At 36.5% G+C, this 27,255-nt stretch overlaps 3 protein-coding genes across 11 annotated transcripts; 2 read left to right on the top strand and 1 right to left on the bottom strand.

The window, feature by feature from the left end:
- Positions 1-882: 882 nt before the first annotated feature.
- On the top strand, positions 883-3,234 carry LOC124186188 (transcriptional adapter 3-B). Its single transcript, XM_046577669.1, has one exon. The coding sequence runs from the start codon at positions 1,284-1,286 to the stop codon at positions 2,661-2,663; it is 1,380 nt and encodes a 459-aa protein (XP_046433625.1). The 5' UTR covers positions 883-1,283; the 3' UTR covers positions 2,664-3,234.
- A 2,425-nt stretch (positions 3,235-5,659) lies between these two features.
- Positions 5,660-8,712, bottom strand: LOC124186187. Of its 2 annotated transcripts, none has more exons than XM_046577668.1 (6): positions 8,355-8,712; positions 7,959-8,113; positions 7,649-7,877; positions 6,483-7,480; positions 6,050-6,351; positions 5,660-5,870 (listed from the first exon to the last, which is right to left on the bottom strand). In XM_046577668.1, exons 1-6 carry the CDS (start codon positions 8,410-8,412, stop codon positions 5,798-5,800), a joined length of 1,815 nt encoding a protein of 604 aa, XP_046433624.1. In that variant the 5' UTR covers positions 8,413-8,712; the 3' UTR covers positions 5,660-5,797. The 2 variants fall into 2 exon arrangements, with proteins under 2 accessions (XP_046433624.1, XP_046433623.1); XM_046577667.1 differs by having other exon boundaries at positions 6,483-7,492; positions 8,355-8,711.
- A 3,340-nt stretch (positions 8,713-12,052) lies between these two features.
- LOC124186183 lies at positions 12,053-27,255 on the top strand. Of its 8 annotated transcripts, XM_046577654.1 has the most exons (13): positions 12,053-13,224; positions 13,980-14,042; positions 15,114-15,292; positions 16,086-16,391; positions 17,079-17,707; positions 18,233-18,445; positions 18,704-18,929; positions 18,993-19,024; positions 23,685-23,883; positions 23,970-24,142; positions 25,106-25,203; positions 25,349-25,610; positions 26,431-27,255. In XM_046577654.1, the coding sequence occupies exons 1-13, from the start codon at positions 13,208-13,210 to the stop codon at positions 26,971-26,973; spliced, it is 2,940 nt and encodes a 979-aa protein (XP_046433610.1). In that variant the 5' UTR covers positions 12,053-13,207; the 3' UTR covers positions 26,974-27,255. The 8 variants fall into 8 exon arrangements, with proteins under 8 accessions (XP_046433610.1, XP_046433609.1, XP_046433611.1 ...); XM_046577653.1 differs by lacking the exon at positions 13,980-14,042 and having other exon boundaries at positions 12,054-12,555; positions 13,111-13,224; positions 18,704-19,024; XM_046577655.1 differs by having other exon boundaries at positions 12,054-14,378; positions 14,656-15,292; positions 18,704-19,024.

Below are 27,255 nucleotides of genomic sequence, written 5' to 3' on the forward strand. Positions count from 1 at the left end.
TAAAATGCCGAACAGATCATGATTTTGTTGCCGCAGAACGGAATGACCTGTTGGCAGAGAAAAAAAAATAAGGAAGAAAATAATGAAAACAGTTTATTCATTTTTCGTTACTCGTAATTGAATATTCCAATACGTTTGATAATAGCGATACGGGTATGCGACGACAAAGAGACGGGCCAAGCCTCGAGCGCGAGAGCTGCGATTGGACTCGTGCATATATTCGGTGACTCGTTACAGCGCCGTATTCGGTCGTTACACAAGTTTTCTCACAAGCTTTTCAAATTTTTCAGCTTTTGGCTAAGCTTGTATTAAAATGAGAAATTGAAAAAAATTTCTGTCCATACTTTGTTATATATGGTTGTTTTTTTAATTTTTAGAAGTTTGAGAAAAAAAATATAACAAAGTTAAAAATTTGTTTATATTAAATTGATAAGTTAATAAACAATGGAATTGTTGATAAAAAATAATTTCGCAACTAATTATTTAAACAATAGAATTCTAAAAAAACGAATATAAACAAGTAAAAATTGTTGTTAGGAAAAAAAATTTTTTTTTAAATCGTAATATTTATAATATAATAAAGTTGTGAAATAAAATTTTGAAAAAATATTCAAATGATCAATTTGTTTGTAAAAAATTTATGTTCCTTGTTCCTCAAGGAAGGACTAAGAATACTTGCTTACGTAAATGCTTCCGAATATTTTATTGTGAATTGGTTCCACATGTGTAATACTGCTTAATAAGTAGTTTTGTTATTGACGGAAGATATTGTTTTAAATGTGTAACAAACACTTGTTGCAGTAGTTCGATTTGAAGTTGTCATCTCTCAAGATGGCGGTTTCCGCTATCCCGCCAATGACGGCACTTGGTAAGTCAGATGACAGGTTAGTGCAGGTTAGTTTGTGTCCTAGGTTGTGTCGGTTGTGTGACATCGTTTGCGAAATGGTGTTGATAGTGAAATATCATTAAACAATTGGGTACATGATTGGCATGATAATTTCAAACGTACCTTGGATAAAACTAATCGTCAGATCAGACGATCTTTCGTACGTACCTGATTTGTTCGCTTTTCCATAGTAAGTGGACACAAAGGAAAAACAGAACCTAACCTCCAAGATTGCTTATTGGACACTTACGGTGAATAATAATAACTAATACAGTCGGTGAAAATCACAGAATTTACTGATAATTTAAACTTACTGCAATCCAGCTTATTGGTTGTATTTTTATAACGGTCGAACGTTAACTGAACATACCCACAGAGAAGACAGAGAGAAACCGTAATGTCAGGTAAAGGTAAACAGAGTTCAAAGAAGGCGCTGATAAAGGTGCGCGAGGGAGGTAAATCCGGACATCTGTCTTCTGTAAACTCTGACACAAGTTCGGAGAGCACAGAGGCTGCAGTTTCTCTGCCTGTTCTAAAGACGGTTGACAATGGAAAACACTTGCCAAGGTACTGTAGCATTCTTCAGCGTTCGGCGGAGGAATGTGTCGGGATGGAAGATTTGGATACGCTACAACTCGAGCTGGAAACATTGCTTTCATCCGTTGTAGTTCGATGCCGATTACTGCAAGATGAGATAACAAACTTGTCGTCGGCGGAAGAACGTAGAGACAAAAGGTCAAAGAGTGTAAAAGGCCTGTCGACACTTGACAAAAAAATTCGCGAGGATAAATCCAAGCTCAAGGACTTTAGCTCAAAGGCGCAGTCTCCGCTTCCGGCCAAACTGTTTAAGCAAAAAACTTCTGGGGGATTAGCTTCTCAAGTTGTCCCGAATCCTCACGAATTGAACAGAATCGATGGGAGTAAATCTGATCTCCCTAAATTACTTTTGCCCAAAAACGATACTCCCAATAAGTTCTGGGCTTCGGTCGATCCTTACTGCACCGATATCATGCCGGAGGACTTAAAGCTGCTGGAGGAATTGGTCGCTTCTCATAGCGATCAGAGCGAGTTGAAGAAAATCCCGCCGCTGGGTCGTCATTATAGTCTGCTGTGGGCGCATAATGATTTATTGCAGGAGGAAGATGCGGCTAATCCAAACAGGGATAAAAAGAAAAATCGGTCCGACGTTTCGCTCCTTGTTTCGAAGGTTGATAAGAAGGGAAATAGCATCGCAGGACCTTTGACCCAAAGATTAGTTTCAGCTCTGTTGGAAGAGAATGTATATGTAGCTAATAATAATATGGATAATAAATTGTTTAGGGATGGCGATCCTCCTGTGCTTAGAGACTTGTCTATACAAAATTCAATGAATTTGGAATTGAGGATGCACAAGGAGCTGGTAGAGCAAGGTATACTTGAGGCTGATACTCCGAAAAAGAATCAAGATGATGAAATTCTTGCAGAAATCAAACGATGCCAACAAGAACTGTCCGCTTTGTCCAATCATAATGTGACACAGTTGAAACGACTGCTTCAATTGGCGCAAGAGGAGAGCAAACGACAGGCTGTGAAACGTAAAATAAGCATTGTCGACAACGAAGTCGTTGAACATTACAAAAAATTGATACTAGCTAAACAGAGAAAAGTGTCTATGACTAAAAAAGAACAGGAGAAGGCTTGGAGCTGCCTGAGAGAACGTGAAAACTTACTTGAACATTTGAATATACTGTCAAGCGGCAGTGACACTGTCATCAACTCAAGAAATAACACGGCTTGATCTCTCAATGGTCGTCATACAAGACAATGCGTATATGCAACATAACATTGCGTTGTAGAATAGCAGTTCTGATTAGTTAATCTCATTTGAGTCGTATTTTTATGTTTATCATGTTTAATATTTTGAATTATTGTACTTTTCGTTACGATTACAATGTTAAAATGAATGATGTGACAATTACTTTACAGCTTACATTGCTCTATTTACTTGTACAGATTACAATATTATAATTCTGGTAGTAATTTATACAGTTACACATCTAAGTTAATCTGTTCTTTTGATTACTTTTTTATGTGGTGCCTGATACAATTGAGTGATTTATGAATGTAGTAACAGGATAAATTGACCGTCAGGGAAAATAATGAAATGGGAAAGATGTATTAACATATAATCTATATTTTAATATATTATTTTTAAATACATATTCGAGAATTTTCAATCTTACGTATCATCTGGAATAATAGTAACGATAATTCTATTCGTAACAATGATAATGATTGTAATTATAGGGAATGTTCAACAAATGAAATATCGTGAAAATGTAAACAAGTCGTAATAATAGAAAAATATATGTATATGTATGTATGTAATATATACAATATATATATATATATAATATATATATTATATATATGTATCAAGATACAAACAAAAAAACAGTTAATCCAACAACAACAAAATTATACAATATCACAAGTAAATTAAATGAATAATGAATCCATTCAAGTTGAATCATGATTGTGGTGCAAGTGGTAACAATTTAATAACAAAAGGTATCTTCAAATATCTTTGTTTCGAGCGAGTAATATTACTTTTTTACGCATACTATTTTCATTTATTAATCAAGTTATATCATAAGTCACGGTAAAGAGATATAACACGTACAGGATGATTCAGAAAAATGTTACCTGCAACTAATTGGAAAGTGTGATTATTTTTCTCTAACAAAAAAAAAAAAAGAAATAAAAAATCTCGCGAAATTACTATTCAAACCCTTCATCATTTCAGAATTCTTTTCCATGAATAATTTTTTTACTTCTCTCTTTTTGCACGTTCCCAAGTTTCATTTCACCTACATATTATATGGTTCTTATTAATTGTACCAACACTGACATGTTTTTTGAGCCAACTCGTATTTCTTCATCATTTTTTCATTCAATTTTTATTACAGAATGATTATATGTTATGCCTGAATATTTGTTATAATAACGCTCTAGTTGATCTTCTCTTTAATTTACTTATAAAGATTATTTATGGTTTGTCTTTTTGGTTTGGGCCCCATGCAACCGTTACAGTCAGAACATATTAGTTTATTTTTATTTATTTAATTTTTTTACTTTTAGATAACGTACGTTTACTTTTCTACATTCTATAGAAAATACAAGTTTCACTTTGGATATTTTGTTCAAAACTTTTTCAAATTAGTTTCAGAAATATTGGATGCTGCTCTTTATTTTATTACTCATGTTTTGAAATCTAGTTGTAAATTGCTTCGTTTTTTCCTTTTTTCCGGAATGTTTATCTTTTATATGTATATCAGGGGGCCTAAGTCGAATAGAGAAACTTTTCTATTATTTAGCGACCTGACACGTATCGACCTTGCTCTTTCTCCATAAGTACTGTGTTCACTTATTTTTTCTTAGCCCATATCGTTAAGATTCTACATCAATGAATGTATATATTTATGTAAATGACTGTATGTTTAACAGAGTGAGTCAGATTAAACACGATACAATTGGAACGGTACAGTTTCACCTACCTATACAGTTTAGTTTGAATTGTGACGAAAACTTTCGATTTTTAATTATAAATAATACTAGATTAACAATTGATTTCTAATCACAAGAAAAAAGAAACGAAGGGCGAAAGATTCTACGTGTAATAGTGTAGAAAATTAAATATGTGTGGATAAAAATTAATAATCCGTACTTGAGCTGCCGCTTTTTTTTAAATTCGAAAAATTGTCCCTGGTATATTTGAATAACAACCTAGCTAATTGTAATAAATTCCGCCCTGACAAAACTGTTTTATTTTATGTTTGATTCTTTTTTGTTCGTTTTAGAGAGAATTATAATTTAGTCTGAAAAACGAGCGTTTGTAGATACCTTCTATTCTTTTATATATATATATATATATATATATATATATATGTATATATGTATGTATGTATATATATATGCTATTTTATATATATATATGCTTGAACACGTGTTAATATACTACAGTCTAAATGTCTTTAATAAAAATTTGAAAATGATAATAATTTGACGTATATGCTGCCTTTTAATTAATACTGTTGACTTATGCCTTGTTAATAAAACATTTCATTAGTTTTGGCAATTTTTTTTTTTTTTTTCTTCTTTTCTACAAGTCCTGTTTCTTATTTGGCACAGTTTTTTGTAACGAATTCATGCAGTACAGATAAAATGGGTAGAAATATTGATTGGTAACAACACTACTACTGCATTTATACAAATTTGTTGTTGAATCGTGATAAGAAATGTTTTTTGTGAGTAGAATATTTCGACAACTATAAGGTATTCATCATTACCACTCAAAGCCAAATATGTTTTGATTAAACTAACTAGGTTTGTAAGTTGATTTGTGAAGACTATGTGTATAGAACAATATTTCCACCATCTACCAATTATATGTGGGTATTTTAACAAATATATTATCTAATCTTAGAAACCTGCCGATAAACGAACAATAATTACCGATGTTACGGCATGGTCGTCCATTCGTTCGGTTTATTCCTGTCTTCAGCCCGAAAATTTTAGTTACAGATTTGATTCGTTATTAACTAACCCTACAATAGATATAATATACATATACGTATATGTATACTTTTACACACACACACACATATATATATTTATATTGCTAGAGTGAAAATATCAAAATTTCTGTTTTTGAAGATATAATATTTGGTATTGATATAGATATTTATGTATGTATGTGGTTATTTATTAATTACAATAAAGATTGGATAATACTTTTGGCACTCGCGTATTCAAGCTGCTTCTTGTACGTAGTTTTTTTTTTTTTTCTAAATACCTAATATGATGCACAACTATGAGTTTTTTTTTGTTTTTGTTAGTTGATTTTTTGTTGTTTGTTTTTAAATTCAAATTTTAATCTTCATCTGAAGACTCTGTGGAGCTTTCAGGCATTGAGCTGAACCAATTTTCACGAGCTCCGGTGCTCCTGGAACATAGCAATTGTTATTATCAATGACCATCTTTTTGCTGCACATTAATAATTCTCTACCTAGAATGAATTTGTAAAAATATAAACAAAAAAAAATTAAAGAAATCTCGCTCATTATTCTTCACTGAGGTAAAGTTATTTGCTAGGGAAAATTTTGTGTGTAAAGTTTATCTCACCTCGTACGCTGACGGGTACTAGTGGGCAGTGTCAAGGAAGTACGATAATACTGGGGTGCGGTGCCTAGCGGTGTTTCCTCTGGTCTACGATGCAATGTCATTGTCTCGTGTGGAGAAGTAACTAATTCATCCTGGTTGTCCAGATAATATCGGGAACCGTTTGCACTCTTGCAATTCTCACATTCACTGCGATAGTCATCCGCGTCGTCGTGCAATGTCGGCAGAGCTTGCATGCTGCAAGCACATGCCACAGATTCGATGCTTCCATCTTGGTTCACTTCAGTAGTTGAAGGAATTTTAGGCTGAAATTGAATACCAGTATTTGAATATGCACACAATCGTCATGATGTTCTTTTGTCAATGCAGTTTCTAACTCTTAACCGGAACCAACCACTGATTAATACTAGCATGTTTCTTTCAAATAAAATCTCACCTTAAAGTCACAATTTGTTAGATTGGGACTTGGTTGGGTAGGCGGCTCCCCCTCAACCTGCGGCGCAGCAGTTGGTAATCCAACAAGTACATCATCATAAAATGCATCCGAATGAATAGAATTGTCATTGGTTGATGCAGTCGGTGGAGCAGATTGTGGAGTATTCTGAGGGGATACATTCCGTGGTGGGGTATCGAAAAGGGGAGCAACGGGCTGATGAGCAGTAAACTCTCTTCTCAATCTGAGACTGCCACTGGTAGCCAGGGTTCTGGGAATAGTGCGATGGCTGGATGTGCCCGAGGTGGGCAATGTTGCAGATATGGTAAAGGCGCCAGCGCCCTGGCGAGGTAGAGTCGTGTGCTGGTGATAGGCTTTTGGAATAGTGGAGTGGGAAGGTGGTAGAGGTAAAATATTACTCTGAGATAAATCGTTAGTTTGGTTCGTGATGATGCTTGGCGGTGGTGGGAGATTTTCGTAAGTGTTAGGTCCTATGTTAAATGTGGTTACAGAGCTACTCGCATAGGCCCCAACTGTCATGGATTCGCCCTGATTTACTTGATGGGTATTTGAGTGAGTGTTAGGGCTGCTCAAAGGCCTATTCATCGACAGTATCATCGGAGACGTAGATGCTCCATGTCTGTCTGAGAGATTTGGCGTTGTGACTGAGAGGCCAATTTGGCTATTTGCTACAGTCGCGACTGATGAAGGATGAGTGCCGTGATTCACCGACAAATACGCGCCAGAGAAATTCAATGGTGATAACGCGTGTGGACTTGCAGATAGCAAAGCTTGCTCTGCTCTCGCAGCTGCTACTGCTTCTTCATATGGTGGTGGAGCTTCTCCGCGTGGAAAATAATTACCTGGTGGTTTCCACAACGGATAACCACCTCCGCATGACATGTCATCTGCTGGTCCACCGTGCGACAATCCACCTCTTTCTAGGTATCCCATACTACCAAGACTTCTCTGCTCGTCGGTTAGTTGCCGGTTTTGCCTCCCTGCCACACAAACTATAGTATTCCATTATTTATCCATCGTATTTCATACAAGTAAAACAAATCTTTATTGGTGCAACATTGTGAACTAATGAACTAATCTGAACATGTAATGGGATTAGGATGAAAAAATATAAATGTTCATTGCGTAACGATATCTGTTGATCTCACCTCTAATTTTTCTCTGGCGAAGTCGATGGATCAAAAAGAATATGAGAGAAAGTGACAATATGGCAGTGATGCAGCTGGCGACGAGACGAAGTCCCATGTCGCTTGACGTGTTGCCATCTCCCAAGCCGCCTCCGATTCCACTGTTTCCATCTCCACCACCGACTGGGAGAGTGTCGTCCATGCAGATAAACTCGCAGCAAGTGGTGCCAACACGAAAAGATTTGCAGTCCTATATGAGAAGCAATATATAAATGATAATGGAAAATTGTTTCTCAAGGTCCAACAAAGTTCTGACTAATTGTTTGATCACCTGTGGCTGGGAGCAGAGAACCGCCTTGCACCATTTTGGATTCCCATTGTCGCAGACGCAGAGAGTGCACGCATCCGGGCCAGGGCTGTAGTGGAATCCCGACTCAAAGAATCGGCCCTGTACGTCCTTGCAAGAACCGCTTCCCCTAGCTTGACCTGGAAGATTTATTAATTGCGGTCAGGAATATACCGAGTAGAAGAAACTTTTGTCATACCGAATTAGTAAAATAGACGGGGATTCGGCGAAGGTGGGAAAAAACAATTGCCTCATGGAAGATAAAAAGAAATTGCAGGACAAATGAATTCGACGGACGTTGATTTAGAGGGCAGGGCGTGATGGTGAACGGGATTGGAGAATGTTTGGCGCGTGATCAGAGCATTGACAGCTGGTTCCTACCAGTAAAATGCAGATTTAGCGTGAGCACCGCATAGCTGAGGACTCCGCTGTATCTCATTCTGCGTTTCGTTATCTCATTATATACCGTCCACCGTCAACAATGTTGCTTAGTTTTCGTCAGTGCATATTCACCGTCATCTCAATCACCACACCAGATATTCAGTCAAACCACGAACGACACGCATTGTCAAATCATATTGACAGCACCCACATTTTCTCATTCCTTCACTATTATTCCAATCCCATAACCCAACCGCCAGTCTAAAATATGAAAGTATTAGCTACAAACTCTCCCACAATGATGATCGATTAGTAAACAGAAATGCTATCTCAGTCGGATTTGCGAGTGGCGCCACCTATCCTATTTGGGCGAAGAATAACGAATTTCTACGAAGTCTGTCAACTGTTCGCGTTGCCTGGCGGCCGGTGGAACGGGAAAGGACCACTATTTTCAACCTGTTATGCACATCGTGTGATAAGGGAAGGGCAAGGACAAATGTACAGACATCTAGATTGATTCTGACTTCATCAATATTTCTAGTAATTTTACGACCCACAGTTTTGGCGTTGCCAGCAGTGCCAACGGTGCTCATTTGAAATCGTGGGTCGTAAAATTACTAGATATATCGAAAGAGTCAGAATCAACAGCTAAAGTATATCTGTATGTATATTACATACGTACATTATTTTTTGGCTGTGCGTACTAGTCGGGAAACCGACCGCACCATATCTTCCCTCATCGAACATACGGCCAAAATGCATATGAATCGATGAGGATATAGTGGTCAATAGGGTGCCAGACTTCATAGACAATGGATCCTGTCCAGAGTGTCAAAAAAAATGTCACTTCCGGTCAGTTTTTTCGAGGTTATCTTCCCTCATCGAACATATGATTGAAACTAGTACCAATCGATAGGGGAGGTCGAGTACTTGAAGAAAAAACCGGGGTGCCAACCCCCACTCTGTCCGGAGGGGCGGCAGCCACCCCTAAGTGTAGGCTTTTTTGGTCCTTAACTTCCCTCATCGAACATACGATTTTTTTTTTTTTTTTTAAATTGAAGGTTGAACCTCCCCGAACCTGAAAAAACCGGGGTGCCACCCTCCACCCTGTCCGGAAGGGCGGCAGCCACCCCCAAAAGTCGAACGACTTTACTTTCGACTACACTTAGGGGTGGCTGCCGCCCCCCCCCCCCGGACAGGGTGGGGGTTGGCACCCCGGTTTTTTCTTCAAGTACTCGACCTCCCCGATCGATTGGTACTAGTTTCAATCGTATGTTCGACGAGGGAAGATAAGCTCGAAAAAACTGACCGGAAGTGACATTTTTTTTGACACGCCGGACAGGATCCATTGTCTATAATGTCTGGCAGCCTATTGACCACTATATTCCCCATCGATTCATATGCATTTTGGCCGTATGTTCGATGAGGGAAGATATGGTGCGGTTGGCTCCTGGACTACTAACAATAAGGCTGTTGGGGGTCTTTGAAGGATTTGGTACCACGCGCTTGTTCATAATGTAATGAAACAAATGTGATCACTTTCGACACAATGTTTTATTCGACCATACTTAGACGACAGTACAAAATTCTTGTATGACTTAAGTCAACAATACTATAAACTTGGTAACTAAAAAAAAAAAAAACAATTTTAGGTGCTTGCAGAAAGAATTTGAAAAAGTTATGGAAAACGAAACACAAAGTTTCCATTTTATTTATCGTTTTTTTAAAGCTTGTCATTTTGTTGACTCCACACAAGAACTTTGTACAGTTGTCTGCGGCTGAATAAAACGTTGGGTCGAAAGTGATCACATCTAATTCATTACACTACAAAGAAGCGCGCGATACCCAATCCTTCAAAGCCCTCCACTGCCGTTAGGATGAGTTTCCGACCATGGGTATCTTACCTGAAAATGCTTGCCTAAGCACATCCTTGAAGACTGTCCAGAGTTTACATAAACACTTAGTATATATAGGCATTAGAAGCTATAAAGCTTCCGTTAGTTTTTTTTGTTTTCAATTAAATATACTACAGAGATACATTGGCTATTAAAAATATTTTTTATATACTTTCATTCTACCATCACATTCTAAAAGATGTTAAAATATTATGATTGTATTTCGAAACTACGTGAAATGTGGCAGAATCTTGTAAATAAGGGTGACTCTTAACAATAAATTTAAAAGCTGTAAAGACAACCAATGAGTATCCAAACGAGACGGTAGTATATATAAAATATATATTGACATTGTGAAAGAATGATCAGAAATCGACTGTGAAAGTGAATAGCGGAGAAAGCAGTACGTGTCCCGTGGCTGTAATGCAGTTGAAATATTTCTAGTTGCAAGTGGGCAGACATCTTTAATAGGTTTGACATGCGCTTGTTGCGGCAAACTTACTATTTATTCATCGCTTCGTGGACCAACATTTAAAATGAATAATTTGAAATCAGCAATTCAAAAAGAATTAGTTACATAGTCGGAGACTATCGATTCAAGTAAAAATTTCTGGAAATGATAAGGAACTGACCTTGAAAATGGTGAAGCAAGTTTTCAAAACGCAATGGCCTAAGAAGTGTGCTTTTGCACTTAAGAAAACTACAAGTCAGTCCTTCTTCAATTTTTTCTTATAAAATTTACCTACAGACACTCTTGAATATGGTACTGTTGAGGAAAAATACCTTATATAGTAGGCGTTGCAAGAAAGTATTTATTTTACAATCTAAGCAGGGTTTCAGGCTCTAGTAATCCCCACTGAAAAGGGAACTTCAAACTTCATGTATCGGACGGGTCAATTTTTTGGGTCTCTGCGATCGTACATTTATTTAACTGCTAAGTGGATGTTGGGGTAATTTGGACCTCGTGAGACCACGAAAAGCTAAATAAATCGAAAACAACTTGACCGTTGAAATTCAGAATTTAGTCTGTTATAATCTAAGAAAAGCTGCATCTATTGAGACTAAAAGCATCGAAAGACGTTAATCCATTCTCGAGTTATCATTATTTTTATTTCTTTTTTGATGTTACCCAATTAACGTGATAACTACTATATCAAGCGTACCCGAAATCTAATCGGTTTCAAGTTAAGAAAAGTCTTGAGATTGAAACCAAATTCTAGGGTTGTAACACTACAAAGAAAAAAAATTCTTTAACGTTGCGAACTTCAACATCGATCGTTTTTAAAAGCCCCGACATATTGGCATCTTCGTGAACGTGATTAACAAGAGATGTTTACAAGACAATCGATGGAAGAACTATAAACAACGACGGACAACTTTGATGAACAAAATGTCTTTACGGACGTCTCAACGATGGCATATTTGTTGTTGGTGTATATTTTCAGTTCTAATTTAAAATATATGTACGAGAATAGATATCACTCGAAAAAACTTTGAGCAACTGCAAATTGCAATACGATGATTGAATGTCTCTACTAGGCAACTCTGATTGAATAAGTAACTAAACTAATTCTCGACATAGATCGACAGTGTAGAAACATGGAAAATATACCGTCGTAGGTTTCTTAATTCTACGTAATTTAACTTTGCAGGGGAAGATGGTAGGGTATACTCGATCCGTGACAGGCGCGTTCGGTAATTGTGTCTTATTGACTCGATTTGATTCGTTAAGTATTTTCAAGTGGCAAAGTATGTGCAATACGAATCTCCAGCATCGCGATCTACTAGATCAGAATATTAGTCAAGCCCTGCAGTAATAGTCTAACAGACCAGTGGGGATCCCATCCTCTCATAGACTACGCTTTCTGAACATACTTTGTTCTCTAACAGTGCAGCGTGAATCTCTAGATGCTTGATACAAGCTGTTAGACAGTGTTCGATATGTATTCACTCTGTGATTTCGTCATGTAAATAGGAGTCAGGGGATTAAATTCATTACGTTAAACGTTAGTCACTTGACATCGTAACAATAGCATTTTACTGTCGCGATCCAAGTCAAAAACGAATTTAATACAATTCATTTCACGAGAGACCGAGTTCTTTTCCATTTGTTATCACGCTGTTATAGCGTTGTCATTTCTAAACAATTTTCGTTGACCTGTGGTATTGTTGTGTTATATTAGCAGTGATTAACTGGTGAAAAGCGGCTTGAGTATAAATATTCATCGTACATTAGTCCCAGCACGGCTTGGTTTGTTGTCTAGATTGTTTTCAGTTTGAGGTCATCAAAGATTTTTCCCATGTTGGTACGATCCCTGAAAACCTAAAAAAATTTTTTAGCTTTTCTGATCACTCGTCTTCACCATATGAACTTTTCAACCGATTCCCAAAACGCCCAAATCGATTTTTATTAAAAAGAAAACACATTACATTTTCGAAATGAAACATTTTCACACAAAATTCAGAGTGGAAGGATGTTCTTTCTATTATTTAAATAAGTTGTTCTATTCCCACTAGTATTTAAAATCTGTTGTAAAAGTATGAGAAAAACTGTGAGTGTGTTTTAGGATTATAAAAACAATTTGAAAAATGGGTTATCAAATCGGAAAATGTGGTATGAACTATGATGGATTTGGAACAGGTTAGAAAATAGCCCAGATGGTTAGAAAATAGAAAAAATGATTTAAAAAAAAATTGAAAGAACCGTACTTCCACTCTAAGTCTTACATAAAAATGTTTTATTACGAAAACAGAATATTTTTTACCTGTTTCATATCAATTTATTTAGGTGTTTTTGAGATTGGTTTAAAAACACATACGATAAAGACGAGCGATTACCGAAAATTTTTGTAATGTCTTAGATTTTCGTACTAACATAGGTAAGATCCTTGATGAAATCCAACGATATCATGGTCAATCGGTTAGTGAGTCTCGTAGAAAGCCTCATATACATATTCAATGAAACGATATATTAGGTAAGTGCAGCAGCTTGATTACTAGATAAAAATCAGTTGAGCTTACAAGGTTCTTTCGCTTCGAAGAATATTCTGAAGTCTCCAATCCGTGTCACTTATTTTGAAAGATCACCATGTGGAGGACAAATTCTGTGAAAACTAATTGAGGTGAATTTACTCCAACATTTACTGCGATGCCCAAATCGTGACGGGAGTGATGAATTGAAATTTTAGATTTCAAGGTGGAGTCAGGGCTCACTATAGTTTATGCGTAATTGCAGGAGATCCACATTTGGCTATGGTACACGTATCGAATGTTTTTTGTGAAACTCGACGCTAAGCGTCCGTAGATAGGCAACCGGAGATACACATGAGCCCTGTACTGCCGTTTCCGAAAGTATCTGATCAAACAGCTGACGGAGATTCCATTGGTTACACAAAGATATCTTTTCGAATTTAGCAGTACGGACGTCAAATGTAATTTTGATTTCACAAAACACTTCCGGTATTTTATATACTGACAAGAACACGTAACTTTTCAGCTCGATGTCTAACGAATCATTTGAATAGCTGTGGCTTTACGGAGGTTACCTAATGCAGCTAACAAAAGAAGTAATATTGATAAAAAGACGTCTAGAGACGTCTATAGCCATAGTCTTCATACGTGTCATTTTTTCAAGTTGCATCCTTCAGAAGACTTTATAAGTGCTGAATTGAGTTCTAAAATCTTTTCAAAACGTCTAGTAAATAGTATTTGACTTTTGTGTTACGTGCAGATGGATAGAAAAACGTGTAGATGACACATTCAAGCTTCACCACTTAAGGTTTAGCGAAAAAATGTTGAGTACAATATTGTATGACGTAGATTATTAAATGCATAGTTATAAATATATTTGTACATGTAAGAATAATATATTGTGTTACGAGTATGGAAAGTAGGCGATTTCTGATGGGTGTGAAGTTTGCACTGTGAGCCGAAAGGCGAGTTCTGTAATCACGTGAGTCAGATATCGCCCACTTTCCACACCTGTGACACACGCTACTATTTCCAGCACCTGTAAAGGATAGTTTGATTTGAGAAGCAATAAAGGTGTCACTGACAGCGTGTAAAATTGAAGTTGGTTAACTTGCGATGTCAATTACACAGCGTGTAAAATCGAGGACGTCAGTTGTGCGTATGTGCCAATGTAATTTTATCGTTCTGTTCGAAAATAGGGCATTTTATTCACGCTTCGAAAGTCAAATTTTCCAAGCAAGTGTGGAAAAGAAAAATTATTTCTTACAGATCCGTGCTGTCTGCAAAGATTTGGTGCGATTAAAAAATAATAATAAACTGGTAGATTTAGTTCTGGGTTATTTGATTTCTGCTTACAAGATGTCTCTCCGTCTTTTTAGAGTTCTTAATGGTGCCTGGCAAACATGTGATTATAAATGATATGATATCGTGTACAGGTTGACAGTGAGTATAAGACGAATCCACTAAAGCAATTTGTTGGTGTTGGCCGCACTAAGTTGCTGACCCCCGTTGTGTGCAGTTTTAACGAATGGATTAATCTGGTTTGATATTTGATAAGAATTCACTCCGCCATGTTCTTGTTAAAGCTCGGTGGTTAAAAAAAAAAAAAAAAATTGTCGTGGTAACTTTTTTACGTAACTGAGGGTATACATGTACATACAACGTACAGATATTGGGTATACAAATATATATACACATTTATATAATCAGAGAAATACGTATTTCACCAAAACATATATTATGAAAAATTGATACCAAATGGAGAGCACGGCGATAAGAACAGTGCCCTATTTATGGGGTCAATGTAATTTTTTCACCATATAAGTGAATCTCTACTGATTTCGATTCGCTCGATAAATAGATATAATATTATTTGCGTCATTTGTATATGCAGCCAAACCCATTCTTGTCGCCGTCATCGGTGTTTGATACTGTGTACGATGAGTTCTGTGAATAAAAATGACAAGCTCAAGGAAGTTCTTGGCTTGTTACTTCTGCCCGATTACTCCATCGCTTCGACAACATGTCTCGACATATTACTCTCACACATCGAAAACAAGATCTCGAGCAGAGGTACGATATATGTTATTATATTTACAATCAACTGACTCGTTTTTTGCGCAGTAGTATATATATATTAAACTTTTCCAATTAAAACCCGAGTACCCGGGTGACCACCACTTCACACATTTATTATGAGTTATCTGAAAAATTTCACCTCTAATCTGAGCTTCCTGACTCTCGCGATTCGCCTTATTTGGAAGCTCTTTCTTTTTTACCATTTAAATATGGAGGTTGAAAACAGGTAGCTACGGGAAGGACCCGGGTGCCCGCTTATAAATGAAAAATGATTTGGTCACTTGGAAATAAGTTGTGATACTGATACATGTCTTAATGACATAACATAGATTATTGGAAAAATAAATAAACCTATGCTACGCTACTACCATTGCCACTGACATTTTGAACATCTGCCAACCGCCACGGATCAAGACTAACCGCGCGATGTCTGCGGAACGTTCGAAACCTCTGCTCCAATTTCCCTTTGCAGTGAATGAACTGTCCTATAAGACTTTAAAACAGCTCATATACTTTTTATTTATGCTAATTGGATAAAGTGAATTGATTTTGGATGGCTCCGTTCACATCCGCAATCAAAAAATAATAAAAACTAGAGAAACCAAGTACCCTGAGGGCGCATTCATATGGTAAACGCTGGGTGCGCACATAAGGGTTAAAGAGTAAAACCAGTGTAAAATTCTACAAAAAAGCATAATAATTTTTTTCATTATACTCAAATATATGCCTAATAACTTTTTTTTAAATATTATTATCTTATTGGTGTTACTTATTCTATGTGTTATAGGTTGCACGGGCGGCGATGTTGACAAGTCTATTTTACAAAAATGGGTTTCGAAAGCAATGGATACTTGGACAGTTGAAAAAAAGCCTTACCAGGCTGTGATAATATTCACTATAAAATTGGTCAGGATTCTTGGTCGCGATGAAGTCGACTTTCTCTATTGGTATCACAAAGATATACTGAATAAATTATGCACTGTCTTTGCTCTGAAGGATTCCCACGTTCACTCCTCCGTTAAAATGGCTTACACCAAGATGCTACTTGAATTTGTTAACCACACAAGCGGACGGCAATGGATCATCGAGACTGGTAAACGTCACTGACAATTTTATGGACCTGCCATTTATACGAATACAAGCGTAAAATTCGTCCAAATGTTTTCGTTGGTAGAATCTAAGGGTTTTTTTAACAATTTTCTTCCTGTTTAGCGTTAATCAAAAAGTACTTTGTTGATATTGATAAATCTCTGTCAAGTTCTTGGCTTTTTCCAATAAGCTTACGATTAGTCAATTTCTGATTGTCAGTAAAATTCGAATTATGTATAAATTTGTCAGTTTTCTTTGCAAGGTTTCAATGCAGTGTCAAATCATCTGTCATTTCAATCAGACATTTACGGTCAAATCTTGGTATGACTAATCAGAAAGCGCTGGCACAAAAGATACAAAAAAAAAAACATTACCTCATCAAGGTACCTCATTTATTTGATTCGACTGCATCCTACCTGGATGCAAATATGATTCAGATGTGGTAATTAGATTTACCTCGCCAACGATGAATTTTGTACAGATTAGTCAGCAGATGAAAAGTAAAACATCTGTAAAGTAAACCTTTTTTTGATTGGTTTTTATGCAGCAAGAATATTAGTTCATAAACTTTTTCAATAAAGGTATCGTCTGAAACTGTTATAGGAATACAAAGGAATATAATTTGCCAGAGAAAGATGTCACCGTGAAAATATCACTGAGATGTTCATCATGATGATTATTAATTTCACAGAGGCGTGGATAGAACAAGCTAAGTCTTGTCACTCGAATCGGATGCTGTACGTGACAAGAGAGAGTCAAAAATTCATATGTAAATTATTGATGTTCGAATCTGGAAACACCGTGTTTTGTGGACGAGTCATTTCCGTGGCTGCCGAACCTTTTATTAGGAATAATTTCGGCCTTCAGCCTCAACAAAAGCTTGAGGAAAATGAAGCGTTTCTTAGCGCAATAGACGTCCTGACCGCCATAATGGAAAACACACTGTTCTTGAGCATAGACAACGCGATACCACGACTCCTGGATTCGGTGACAAACCTCGAATCCAGGATAATGGGTTTATTCGAATCCTGCACAAGCATAAAATTACACTCACACATTATGAAGCTGGTATATCTACTGCTATTCATGAGACTCAAAGACGGAATCGATGGATCCAATGGGGTCGTGGACCCTAAAGCATGGGAGGTTTTTGGAGTAACTTTACAGTTCATAGACTCGGTACTGTTGGCAAAAAAACATATTTTGGGCATGGCAAACGGTGGAAAGTTGCTTTTAACATACTGGAAAAAAGTGAATCGATTGTGTGATATAAAAATGCCAAGTAATTACCAAATTGAAAATCACGGTGTAGTTTTACTGGTAATGAAAATAAGTAACTCCTGACATTCACTGCAATTATATATGATACTTACGTCTCATTACCTTATGTCAATTAGTTATCTCGTTTATGGTAGATTGAAAGTTGAATTTCACCCCCCAGGAAAAATTTTTACCCAATATATTTTTGGTACAAAAAAGACTAAGGTCTAAAGGTCTAAAGGTCTTTTCAACCGCCACATTGTCCGTTTCTAGATCAATCCTAAGTATTCATTTTTCCCCTGAAACATCTTAATAATTACTACGAGGTTTTTATTGAAAAGCGGAGATTTTATTGCAAAAGCCTCAAATTTTAGAAAGTGGGATTATAATTAGTTGATATGATGTTGCACATTTCGCACTTTTAACAAAATATTTTCAGTTTCCTTTGTTTTCAAAAATCATACCTGTGATCCAGTATTTTTTTATCCCTCGTCCATCTATTACCAGATAATGCATTCTTTTCTCAATACCTCATCAACTAAAGGAGAAAAAATGTTCGTTTATTAACAATAATGTTTTACGCAGATGGGTCTGTTGGACGTATTTGTGTGTGTTCCGGAAATTCCCGAGGACGAATTCGAAATCTTCTTGTACAAATTTTTCAGCGTCACAAGCACTTATACACAAAGGTTCTGCTACATGTTACGCGACACATTACTGAGGGAAGAATTGCCGAAAGAATTGATGGCCAAAACGTCTATTCAAATAATACTAGACACGTTAGACGTCATGGACAGGGTAGGTAATCAGGTTAAATTTATCGCTTATTAATATTCATTTGAAAAATTGGAAGATGAAATTTTGTAATGGTTCATAATTTAAAAAACAATTATAATGAATATTAAACAAAAAAACAGGAATCCGCTTTTCAACGGGTAGATCGAAATTTAAAAAAATTTACGCAAATGAAAAATGCGGTATTAAAATCTTAGCCGATGTAAAAGATAACGCCCCGTAAACAATAATCATTTTTCAATTTAATCTTTTCAATCACAGGAGGGCGTGGCGATTTTATTTCAATTAATGTCACACTTATTGAAGCAATATGCAAGCGCTGGAAATAATGAAGCAAGTTGTCGATATAATTTTACAACCAGTAAATATGGAAATGAGGTTGAATATCATAAGGTACCACGATTGAAGGTGATTCTCAATGGCGATCCGATCGTTAAGTTCCCAGAGCTGTTGTCTGCTGTTCTTCATGCTCTTGCGACAATTCTACGTAAATATAAATTCAAGTGGCAAGAGTGCTTGGAAACTATAACCATTCTTCCATCCGTTCAAGCTATCCTGAATCATCCAAACGCTGGTCTGAAGGTACGAATTAGCGTTGATAAATTTTCGTTTCTCTAACAAATGACTAACAAGAAGTTTTAGTGTAATAAAATTGATTCGTAATTTTCAATAAAATTTTTTTAACGATAAACGAAACTACAAAAGGCCAACAAAACTCGACAATGGCTAAATAATGAAGGTTAACATACCTAATTAAAATGATGACAAATTCAATAGATACACTGTACTTACACATTATTTCTAAATGGTTTACATTGCAAGTATGTATACGAAAAGGATTGATCAATTCAGTTTCTGTGTAGAACCAGTTTTTTAATCACGAAATGAAAATTTTTTTTTGCACCTGTTGTCACATGCGGAGCGGTCTCGCACGCGACGACTTAACCCTCTAGATTGTCGCAGAGGTTTATTTTTGCGTGGGTTGGTAGGTGATCGTCCTCTACAGGGCGATTCCTGGGAAATGGGTTGGAGGATTTAATTATATTGTAACAGAATGTTTACTATGGAACCAAGTTTTAATGAATCAATTGCAAATAGCAAGCGACAGCAGCAGGTGAATATTTGAGACGAGGAAGCTTACAATGTTTTTATCTAATATTCTCATTCACTCCTTTGTCTACTCACTCTTTAATTACACATCCGAAGAACGGCTCTCACTCGTTTACACTCACTTATCACTATTCTTATTACTACACGTCTCTACAGAGTTCGTGGCTCGAGCCTTTGACACTTATTCTAACTTCAAGAACTAACGCCGAGACGCGAGACGCTTTTCAATACCGCTTTTGATATTAGAGGGGTTCCCTCTCTAATTGACGGTGATTCTAACAAGGAAACGTTTTCAGGTGTCCCCCTCGGATTTCGATGAAACTCTGGTATGTTATAGAGGGTCAAAATCGATGACATACGTGTTTTTTTTTATCGGCCCAAACTCATTTTAAAGGGGTGAAACACCCCTCCAAAGTTGACCACCTCCCAAGATGATTTTTCTGTTTTGCATACAAGGAGGGGATTTTGATAACTAATAATGATAGTAATAAATACCTTGTCAAAAGTGATGAAAAATACACTTCGAATATTCTCAAGAACTCTTTATTTTAGGGGTTAACTTGTATATACAAAGTTTATTTTTTACATTAGAAACAAGATGTTCATCAGAGCTCAATGAATCCAACAGCACTGTGAAGAGCATGCAAGAATACAGAATACGTGCTTTCGATTTTTTCCCAAAAACTGAATTCTTATCGACTTTTTTCCCAATATTGCGGATTATGTCTAGTATTTAGCCATGAATCATTGAATAACATTGTTTGAGGCTCGCACTCATTCTGGCATCGCTCTCTTATCATTTTACTGTTTTATCATTTTTTTTCAAGAAACGTAAATATTTTTCATTTCAGGCAGACTATCAACTACTCGAAAATTCGATGTGTATCGTATGTAAACAAGTCAAATCTCTACTTGAATTAATTCTATGACACAGGTATTTTTTTTAACGATTACGCGTGTCTTTCGGATATTTTCAATATGAAAAGTCGTAAGACCGTTCAGTGCTTGTTAATACGTTAATAACAGAACTTCGAGCAGTTATTGAATTTCTTCTCACGTTTACAATGAAAGTGAATCCAATAAACGTTATTAAACTGCCGTGGGCAGCATTTGAAGTAACGAATATACCCGAGTCCCCGTTAACAAATGACGAACGTGAAATAGTATCGAACTTCGAAAACATTTTATTACAAAGCATGACAGAATATAATAGTGTGGAAATGATTGAGGAAAATTCTTTTGACTTTGAAGAGCCCTGCAAAAATCTTGAAACGTTCGCAGTGGAAGATGCAGATTTTCAGGTGCCTTCCGAAGGACCTGAAGATAGCTGTTCCGAAGATGACGAACCTTTAAGTTTCGATTATAAAACAAGAGCTGTTGAATATTGGAGAAGTGCAAAGACGAAAAAAAATCGCTCAATTGATACGGTTCGTCATAGATATAAAAAAGTCAAATCAGTACGACAATTGCGTCATTGGGCACACCAAAGCAACCAAGGAGGGACACACGTGGAAAAATTGGCTCGCATATCAGAGTATACATTGCAGAATATGAAAAATGACATTGACGCAGGCTTGATTGTTCATGATACGGATCTGCGAAGATGGGCTTTACAGGCCCAAGGACTTATCAGTCATAAGGATTTTCGATTTAAAGCATCGCCAACGTGGTTACTTCACTTTAAGAAGATCCATCGCGTTACTAGCAGAAAAATCAATAAATTCGTCACGCGAAAATCAGTGGAAAATAGTGAATATTTACACAAGAGTGCTGAAGAATTTTTGTAAAGAGTTGAACCTTATATTTCCGAATATGGATTACAAAATATATATAAATCTGATCAGAGTGGTTTTCAAATAGAGATTCATTCTGGACGAATGTTAACGGAAGAAGGAACTAAGCAAGTGTCGTGCATAGTACAATCAGTAACTTCAACAACGCACAGTTATACTATACAGCCTACAATTTCAGCGGACAGAAAATTATTATCTCCTTTATTTATAGTTTTAAAAGAACCATCCGGAACGTTCGGACCTATAGTTGAACAACATTTATTCAGACCGCCAAATGTTTTCATCACAGCTTCCAAATCAGGAAAACTTACTTCAGGTATAATAATTCTTGTTTCGCGCTGCATATATTCAAACGGCATTAATCACAATGATTCATTACAGAGCATTTCAAGATGTGGTTAGAAGAAGTGTTTATCCCAAAAGTGGGACCGAAGAGTCTACTTCTAATTGATTCTTGGAGTGGGCATTGTTCTAGAGTTGTGTAAGAGACAACACCCCCAGACAAAAAGTTGACGACTTTATTGATACCGAAAGGAACCACTGGAAAAATTCAACCTCTCGATGTTTTCGGCTTCCGTATATGGAAAAATTATATTCGTCATTTTTCAGACACCGTAGTTCTTCTTGATTATCATTTAAATTTACATTTAAGGAATAATATAATAAAATTACAGTCTTTAGTTCACAACCAACTGTCATCTCCGCGATATCATAATTTGTTTCGTTATGCGTGGCATAAAAGCGGGTTCATTGCAAAGAAACCTGATGAATTTGATAACCCCGTCGATTTTGCATTTGGACAGTCATCTTATCCGAATTGTAAAATCTAAGGTTGCACGAATGTCGCAGTAATCAGATGTTCTTGGTGTAAAAAATCACTTTGCCTACAGCATTTTTTGATGAATATCATTATTGTACCGACTATCATCCATAAAGCGATTTATAGATAAACTTGGAACTTGTTTTTGTTTAAAGGGTATGGCCACGGTAGAGGAAGTAGAATCATGTGCATATTCAACAATTTTGTATTATATGAAAACGTAATTTATTTACAAAACTATTTACAGGTGTATTTAGTGTATGAATCAAAGTAACAAAAAAAAATTTCTTTATTCATTTTTTCAATGCAAAATGGCTAATAATCACTACTTGTTTTTTGTTTATATTTTTCCCAGCCCTTACCCCTCAAATATCTGTGCCATAGAATCAATTCAAGTAGAGATATGACTTGTTTACATATGACACACATCGATTTTTCGAGTAGTTGATAGTCTGCTTGAAATGAAAAATATTTACGTTTCTTGAAAAAAAATGATAAAACAGTAAAATGATAAGAGAGCGATGCCAGAATGAATGCGAGCCTCAAACAATGTTATTCAATGATTCATGGCTAAATACTAGACATAATCCGCAATATTGGGAAAAAAGTCGATAAGAATTCAGTTTTTGGGAAAAAATCGAAAGCACGTATTTTGTATTCTTGCATGCTCTTCACAGTGCTGTTGGATTTATTGAGCTCTGATGAACATCTTGTTTCTAATGTAAAAAATAAACTTTGTATATACAAGTTAACCCCTAAAATAAAGAGTTCTTGAGAATATTCGAAGTGTGTTATTCATCACTTTTGACAAGGTATTTATTACTATCATTATTAGTTATCAAAATCCCCTCCTTGTATGCAAAACAGAAAAATCATCTTGGGAGGCGGTCAACTTTGGAGGGGTGTTTCACCCCTTTAAAATGAGTTTGGGCCGATAAAAAAAACACGTATGTCATCGATTTTGACCCTCTATAACATACCAGAGTTTCATCGAAATCGGAGGGGGACACCTGAAAACGTTTCCTTGTAAGTCTGATACTCTTCACACAACAGCCTTGGAGGAGCCGGGTTCCGTAGACGTCGTCATTAGGCTGTTTCTAACGGAACTAACTTCACTCGCTCGTCCGACACCCCTTGGAGCGGCGGACAGCGAGTAAGGTTTTTGCTGATTTTACAATTTAGAACAAAAGCTCGCCTCGCGATGATCATTCTCGATGCGCGTAATCTCGCGCTCGCCTCATCCCGGTGTTGATTACACCCGGGATCTGGTGGGTGTGGGAACGCTGACGTTGCAGCGGTCCACTGCGCCGCTGCGCTTTCGTCGTGCCACGGACTGGATTATATATGGTTAAATTATATGTATTTAATAGTGAAATTAAGGCTATGCTTCCTCGTCTATTTTAAAAGCGAATTAATAATTAATGACATATTCTTGTAATGATAATTTAGTGTACGTACATGCGGCGTTCGTGACACTTTTAACTGAATACTATTTGAAGTACAACTTGATGCTACTCAGGTGTGTATCCAAGCGCTTTCGCTCTGCAGAATGGGAATTGAGAATTTTATGGCACCAAATTTGGTACTGCTGATGAAATTGGACAGGCAGACAGATGAAATGGGACTAGTACTGTGCAAACGGCTACACGATGCGGAGTGGCAAGTCAGAGAGAGCGTTTTGCAAGTGATAAATACAATTGCGAGAATAGCCGAAGACAGTAAGGCAGTATAAGGAAATAGTAGTCAATCGAGTTGAAACTTGATGTTTGAAAATTAATTTCTGCATCTGTTATTCTTCTTTTAGAATATCCAGCCTTTCAAGATTTACTTCTTGCTAACCGGTTTCCAGAGTTGATCGTTGACATCGCTGCTACCGACGAAGTTGGTTACGTAAGAGCAACGGCGCTAAAATGCCTCTCAAATTTTGTGCGACTACACAAGATATGGACTGACAAATTGTACCACCTCGATCTGCCGGTAAATTGAGTTTCACGTATGTATGTATATTAGGTGGTCCTTATAAAGGTCATTTTTGAATTTGGACTAGCTTACCCCCTAAATCGGCCCCAAACAATTCAAAAACCATTCCTTTATTTTTTCAGATGTTTATCAAAACTTTAACGCCTGCTCGCAAAAGGCTGGATTCCCCCATTTAACTCCTTCAGGAGTACATTAAATCTAGGGGACGGATTTCGATAAAATTTGGTATACGGGGATTTTTTGGATCACTGACGCATCTGAACTTAAAGTTTGAAAATTAAAAATGGCGGATCCAATATTATGGACGATAATCCGAACAATTACTGGATTTTAGTGAAATTCGGTACTCAACGACTTTTGCGGTCGCTGATTACGAATATGTACTCGAAATTGAAAAATTAAAAATGGCGGATCTGATATGGTGGACCAAAATCCCAAAAGTCACTTGATGTTGCCATATTGGATCCACCATTTTGAAATTCATGATTTCAAGTTCAGATTCGTAATCAGCGACCTCAAGAACCCCCGAATACCGAGTTTTTTTCAAAATCAGATAACTTTTTTCATTATTATGATTAATTGGCAACATCAAATGACTGTTAGGATTATGGTCCGCCAGATTGGATCCGCCATTTTGAATTTTCAAATTTTGAGTTCAGTTTCGTAACCAGCGACCCAAGAAAGCTTCCCAGACCAAATTTTATTGAAATCCGTTGGGTGGATTTAATGTGTTCCTGAAAGGGTTGAATGGGAAATAAACCCTTTTACGGGCACGGGTTAGAGTTGAGATGAAAATCTGAAAAAACAGCGGAATTATTTTTTAATTATTATAAACTGATTTTCGGGGTGAGGTAGTCAAAATTCGAAAATGACTGTTTAAGGACCACACCAAATTTTATATTTATAAATATATCGTAGAATATCTAACTGTATTGAACGACCCTAATTCATCACTTTCAGAACGTAGCTGTAAATTTGATAACCAATGAAATGGAAGCGATAGTAAGAAGAGAAGCTGTTATACTTGTCAAGGAATTGTTCGTCTATAGGAAATGCTTGTGAGTTTAAACATCATACAAACATTCCAAGATTTCAACCTTGTGTACAGTAAAAGCTATGGCGAACCCTTTGAAAAATTTACTCGAGTAATTAACATTCTCACGATTTCCATATAACAGACGATCCCATTTATCGCTTTTACAGAGAATCAACATTAGACAAAATCACGAACGTCATGTCCGCAACCGCCATTTTAGATCTTAACTGGGAAGTTAGGGTGAAGGCGCTGGATTTCTGGTCACAATTTATAAAGTCACGCCTTAGTGATCAGGGGATGCTAGATGGAACTTTTCCTACCTATACGTTTTCCAAGGAGCATAGAAGAATAGTTTCCCTCGACGAAGACGAGATCAAAAAACGGATCATTAAAGTTCTTGACGAATTAGCAAACCGAAATTGTCTGAGCGTAAGTCCATCCAACTTGAATCCAGCAGGACCGTATCTTCGAAATCAAAAATTGGGAGAAGTTGAAAAGCCGTTCGGAAAATCTCTAAAGTGTTATTGTTGGCAATTATGACAATCAGGAATGGATACAACGTCGCCTGTACTGTATAACAGCAATGATTCTGAGTAAATTCGAATATTTTGCACAAGTTAAGATATCAATAACTCGAACAAAAGTTTTATAACAGCAACGCTTAAAAGGATTAATCTGTCGTATTTTCAAATCAATTTTAAATTTATGCGCTTATTTTGTTCACCATAGAAACCTCCAGTGTCAGCGAAATTTAAAAGAAAATAATTACCCATCTTCGGAATGCATAGAAATAAATTTGTGTAAGTACGGTGTAACAAATGTTCTTCAACAATTACATTGCGCATTATAGCTGTACTATAATACACGATTTCTTGAAGGCTTTTGAGACAATTCGCCAGAAACTGAACAGCGAGCAAAATGAGCCCGAAACACTATAATCAGATCAATAACACTAAAATTCAATCCCTTTTAACCTTCTTTTTTCATATTTCTATTACATAGTAGGGACATTGTTTCAGTAGTGTTCACCATCGTTTGCGCAAATAACATTGTTGGAGATTTTTCAAACGGTTTTTGCTCTATTTCTTATGGTTGATCCAGACAGTATGACTCATTCGTTGCGAACAGAAAATGATTAAACGTTTAAAAGAAGAAGAAAATTAATTGAAAATCGAGCAGCAAATTGTTTCTGAAAATTACTGCTTTCCATATATTCATATTTTCTAACATTTAGCGAATTCTTGTGCAGGTACTTCTGGCCACGTTGGACAACGACAGTGATTTCCAAGTATGCAAAGCTTCCGGAGAAATAGTAAAGATGCTGAAACAAATATTCGTCTCTTATAAAATAAGACCGTCCTGCAACACGGAAAATGATATTCCTCTCGTAGCTTCAGACAGAAATTTGAATAGCAAGATTTTATCACTTGGAAAAACTCAGGATAGATTATGTATCCGAAACGAGACCCGAGAGATTGACCATCAGCCCACGATACCAGCAAAAATTATCGACATCGTAGATTCTGATGAAGAGAATCCTTTGGGTTCACTTTACAAACGTACGTTAAATATGAGCATCAATGCACAGCCATCGAAAAGTAAAAACATCAAGTACGTGTCCAACGTTACTAGGAGCCAATTCATTCGTATGGTTTTCAATTATAACATAGACGCTTACCTAGAAGAAAAGAATCCATGGTTGAAAACTCACGCCAAAAGTTTCAGATCTATTATCAACGATATTATCGTTGCTCATCAGAGGAACAAGGTTAACCATATGGAATATTGTTAATATATCGGATTAAGTAACAAAAAGATCTATCTTATATCACACGAGTATTATTTAAATTTGTACGATACAATTTTTATTCCTACGTTGTAGAAACTAGAATGTATATCGATACGTTTCGGGCCGAAAGAAAATTGCTACAAGTTATAGGTATAAGAATTTCATCAAGAAAAAGGGACATGAAAGATAAGTAAAGTCTGCAATACTTTCTGCAAAAATTTGTGTTGCTGAGAAAATTAATAAAAGAGTTTTGGTCTTATTGAATAGATCAACAGAATGAATTAA

Source organism: Neodiprion fabricii, chromosome 7 (genome assembly GCF_021155785.1).
Source record: "Neodiprion fabricii isolate iyNeoFabr1 chromosome 7, iyNeoFabr1.1, whole genome shotgun sequence".
Taxonomy (NCBI): domain Eukaryota; kingdom Metazoa; phylum Arthropoda; class Insecta; order Hymenoptera; family Diprionidae; genus Neodiprion; species Neodiprion fabricii.

Bases quoted from the DNA above. Each gene is read 5' to 3' on its own strand.
- LOC124186188 (XM_046577669.1), top strand. From the start codon at position 1,284: ATGTCAGGTAAAGGTAAACAGAGTTCAAAGAAGGCGCTGATAAAGGTG.
- LOC124186183 (XM_046577654.1), top strand. The intron at 23,884-23,969 runs GTAAGGCAGTAT...TTCTTCTTTTAG, and splicing joins TGCGAGAATAGCCGAAGACA to AATATCCAGCCTTTCAAGAT. The intron at 24,143-25,105 runs GTAAATTGAGTT...CATCACTTTCAG, and splicing joins TGTACCACCTCGATCTGCCG to AACGTAGCTGTAAATTTGAT.
- LOC124186187 (XM_046577667.1), bottom strand. From the start codon at position 8,412: ATGAGATACAGCGGAGTCCTCAGCTATGCGGTGCTCACGCTAAATCTG. The intron at 8,114-8,354 runs GTAGGAACCAGC...TAAATCTTCCAG, and splicing joins GCTAAATCTGCATTTTACTG to GTCAAGCTAGGGGAAGCGGT. The intron at 5,871-6,049 runs GTGAGATAAACT...GCTATGTTCCAG, and splicing joins AGTACCCGTCAGCGTACGAG to GAGCACCGGAGCTCGTGAAA.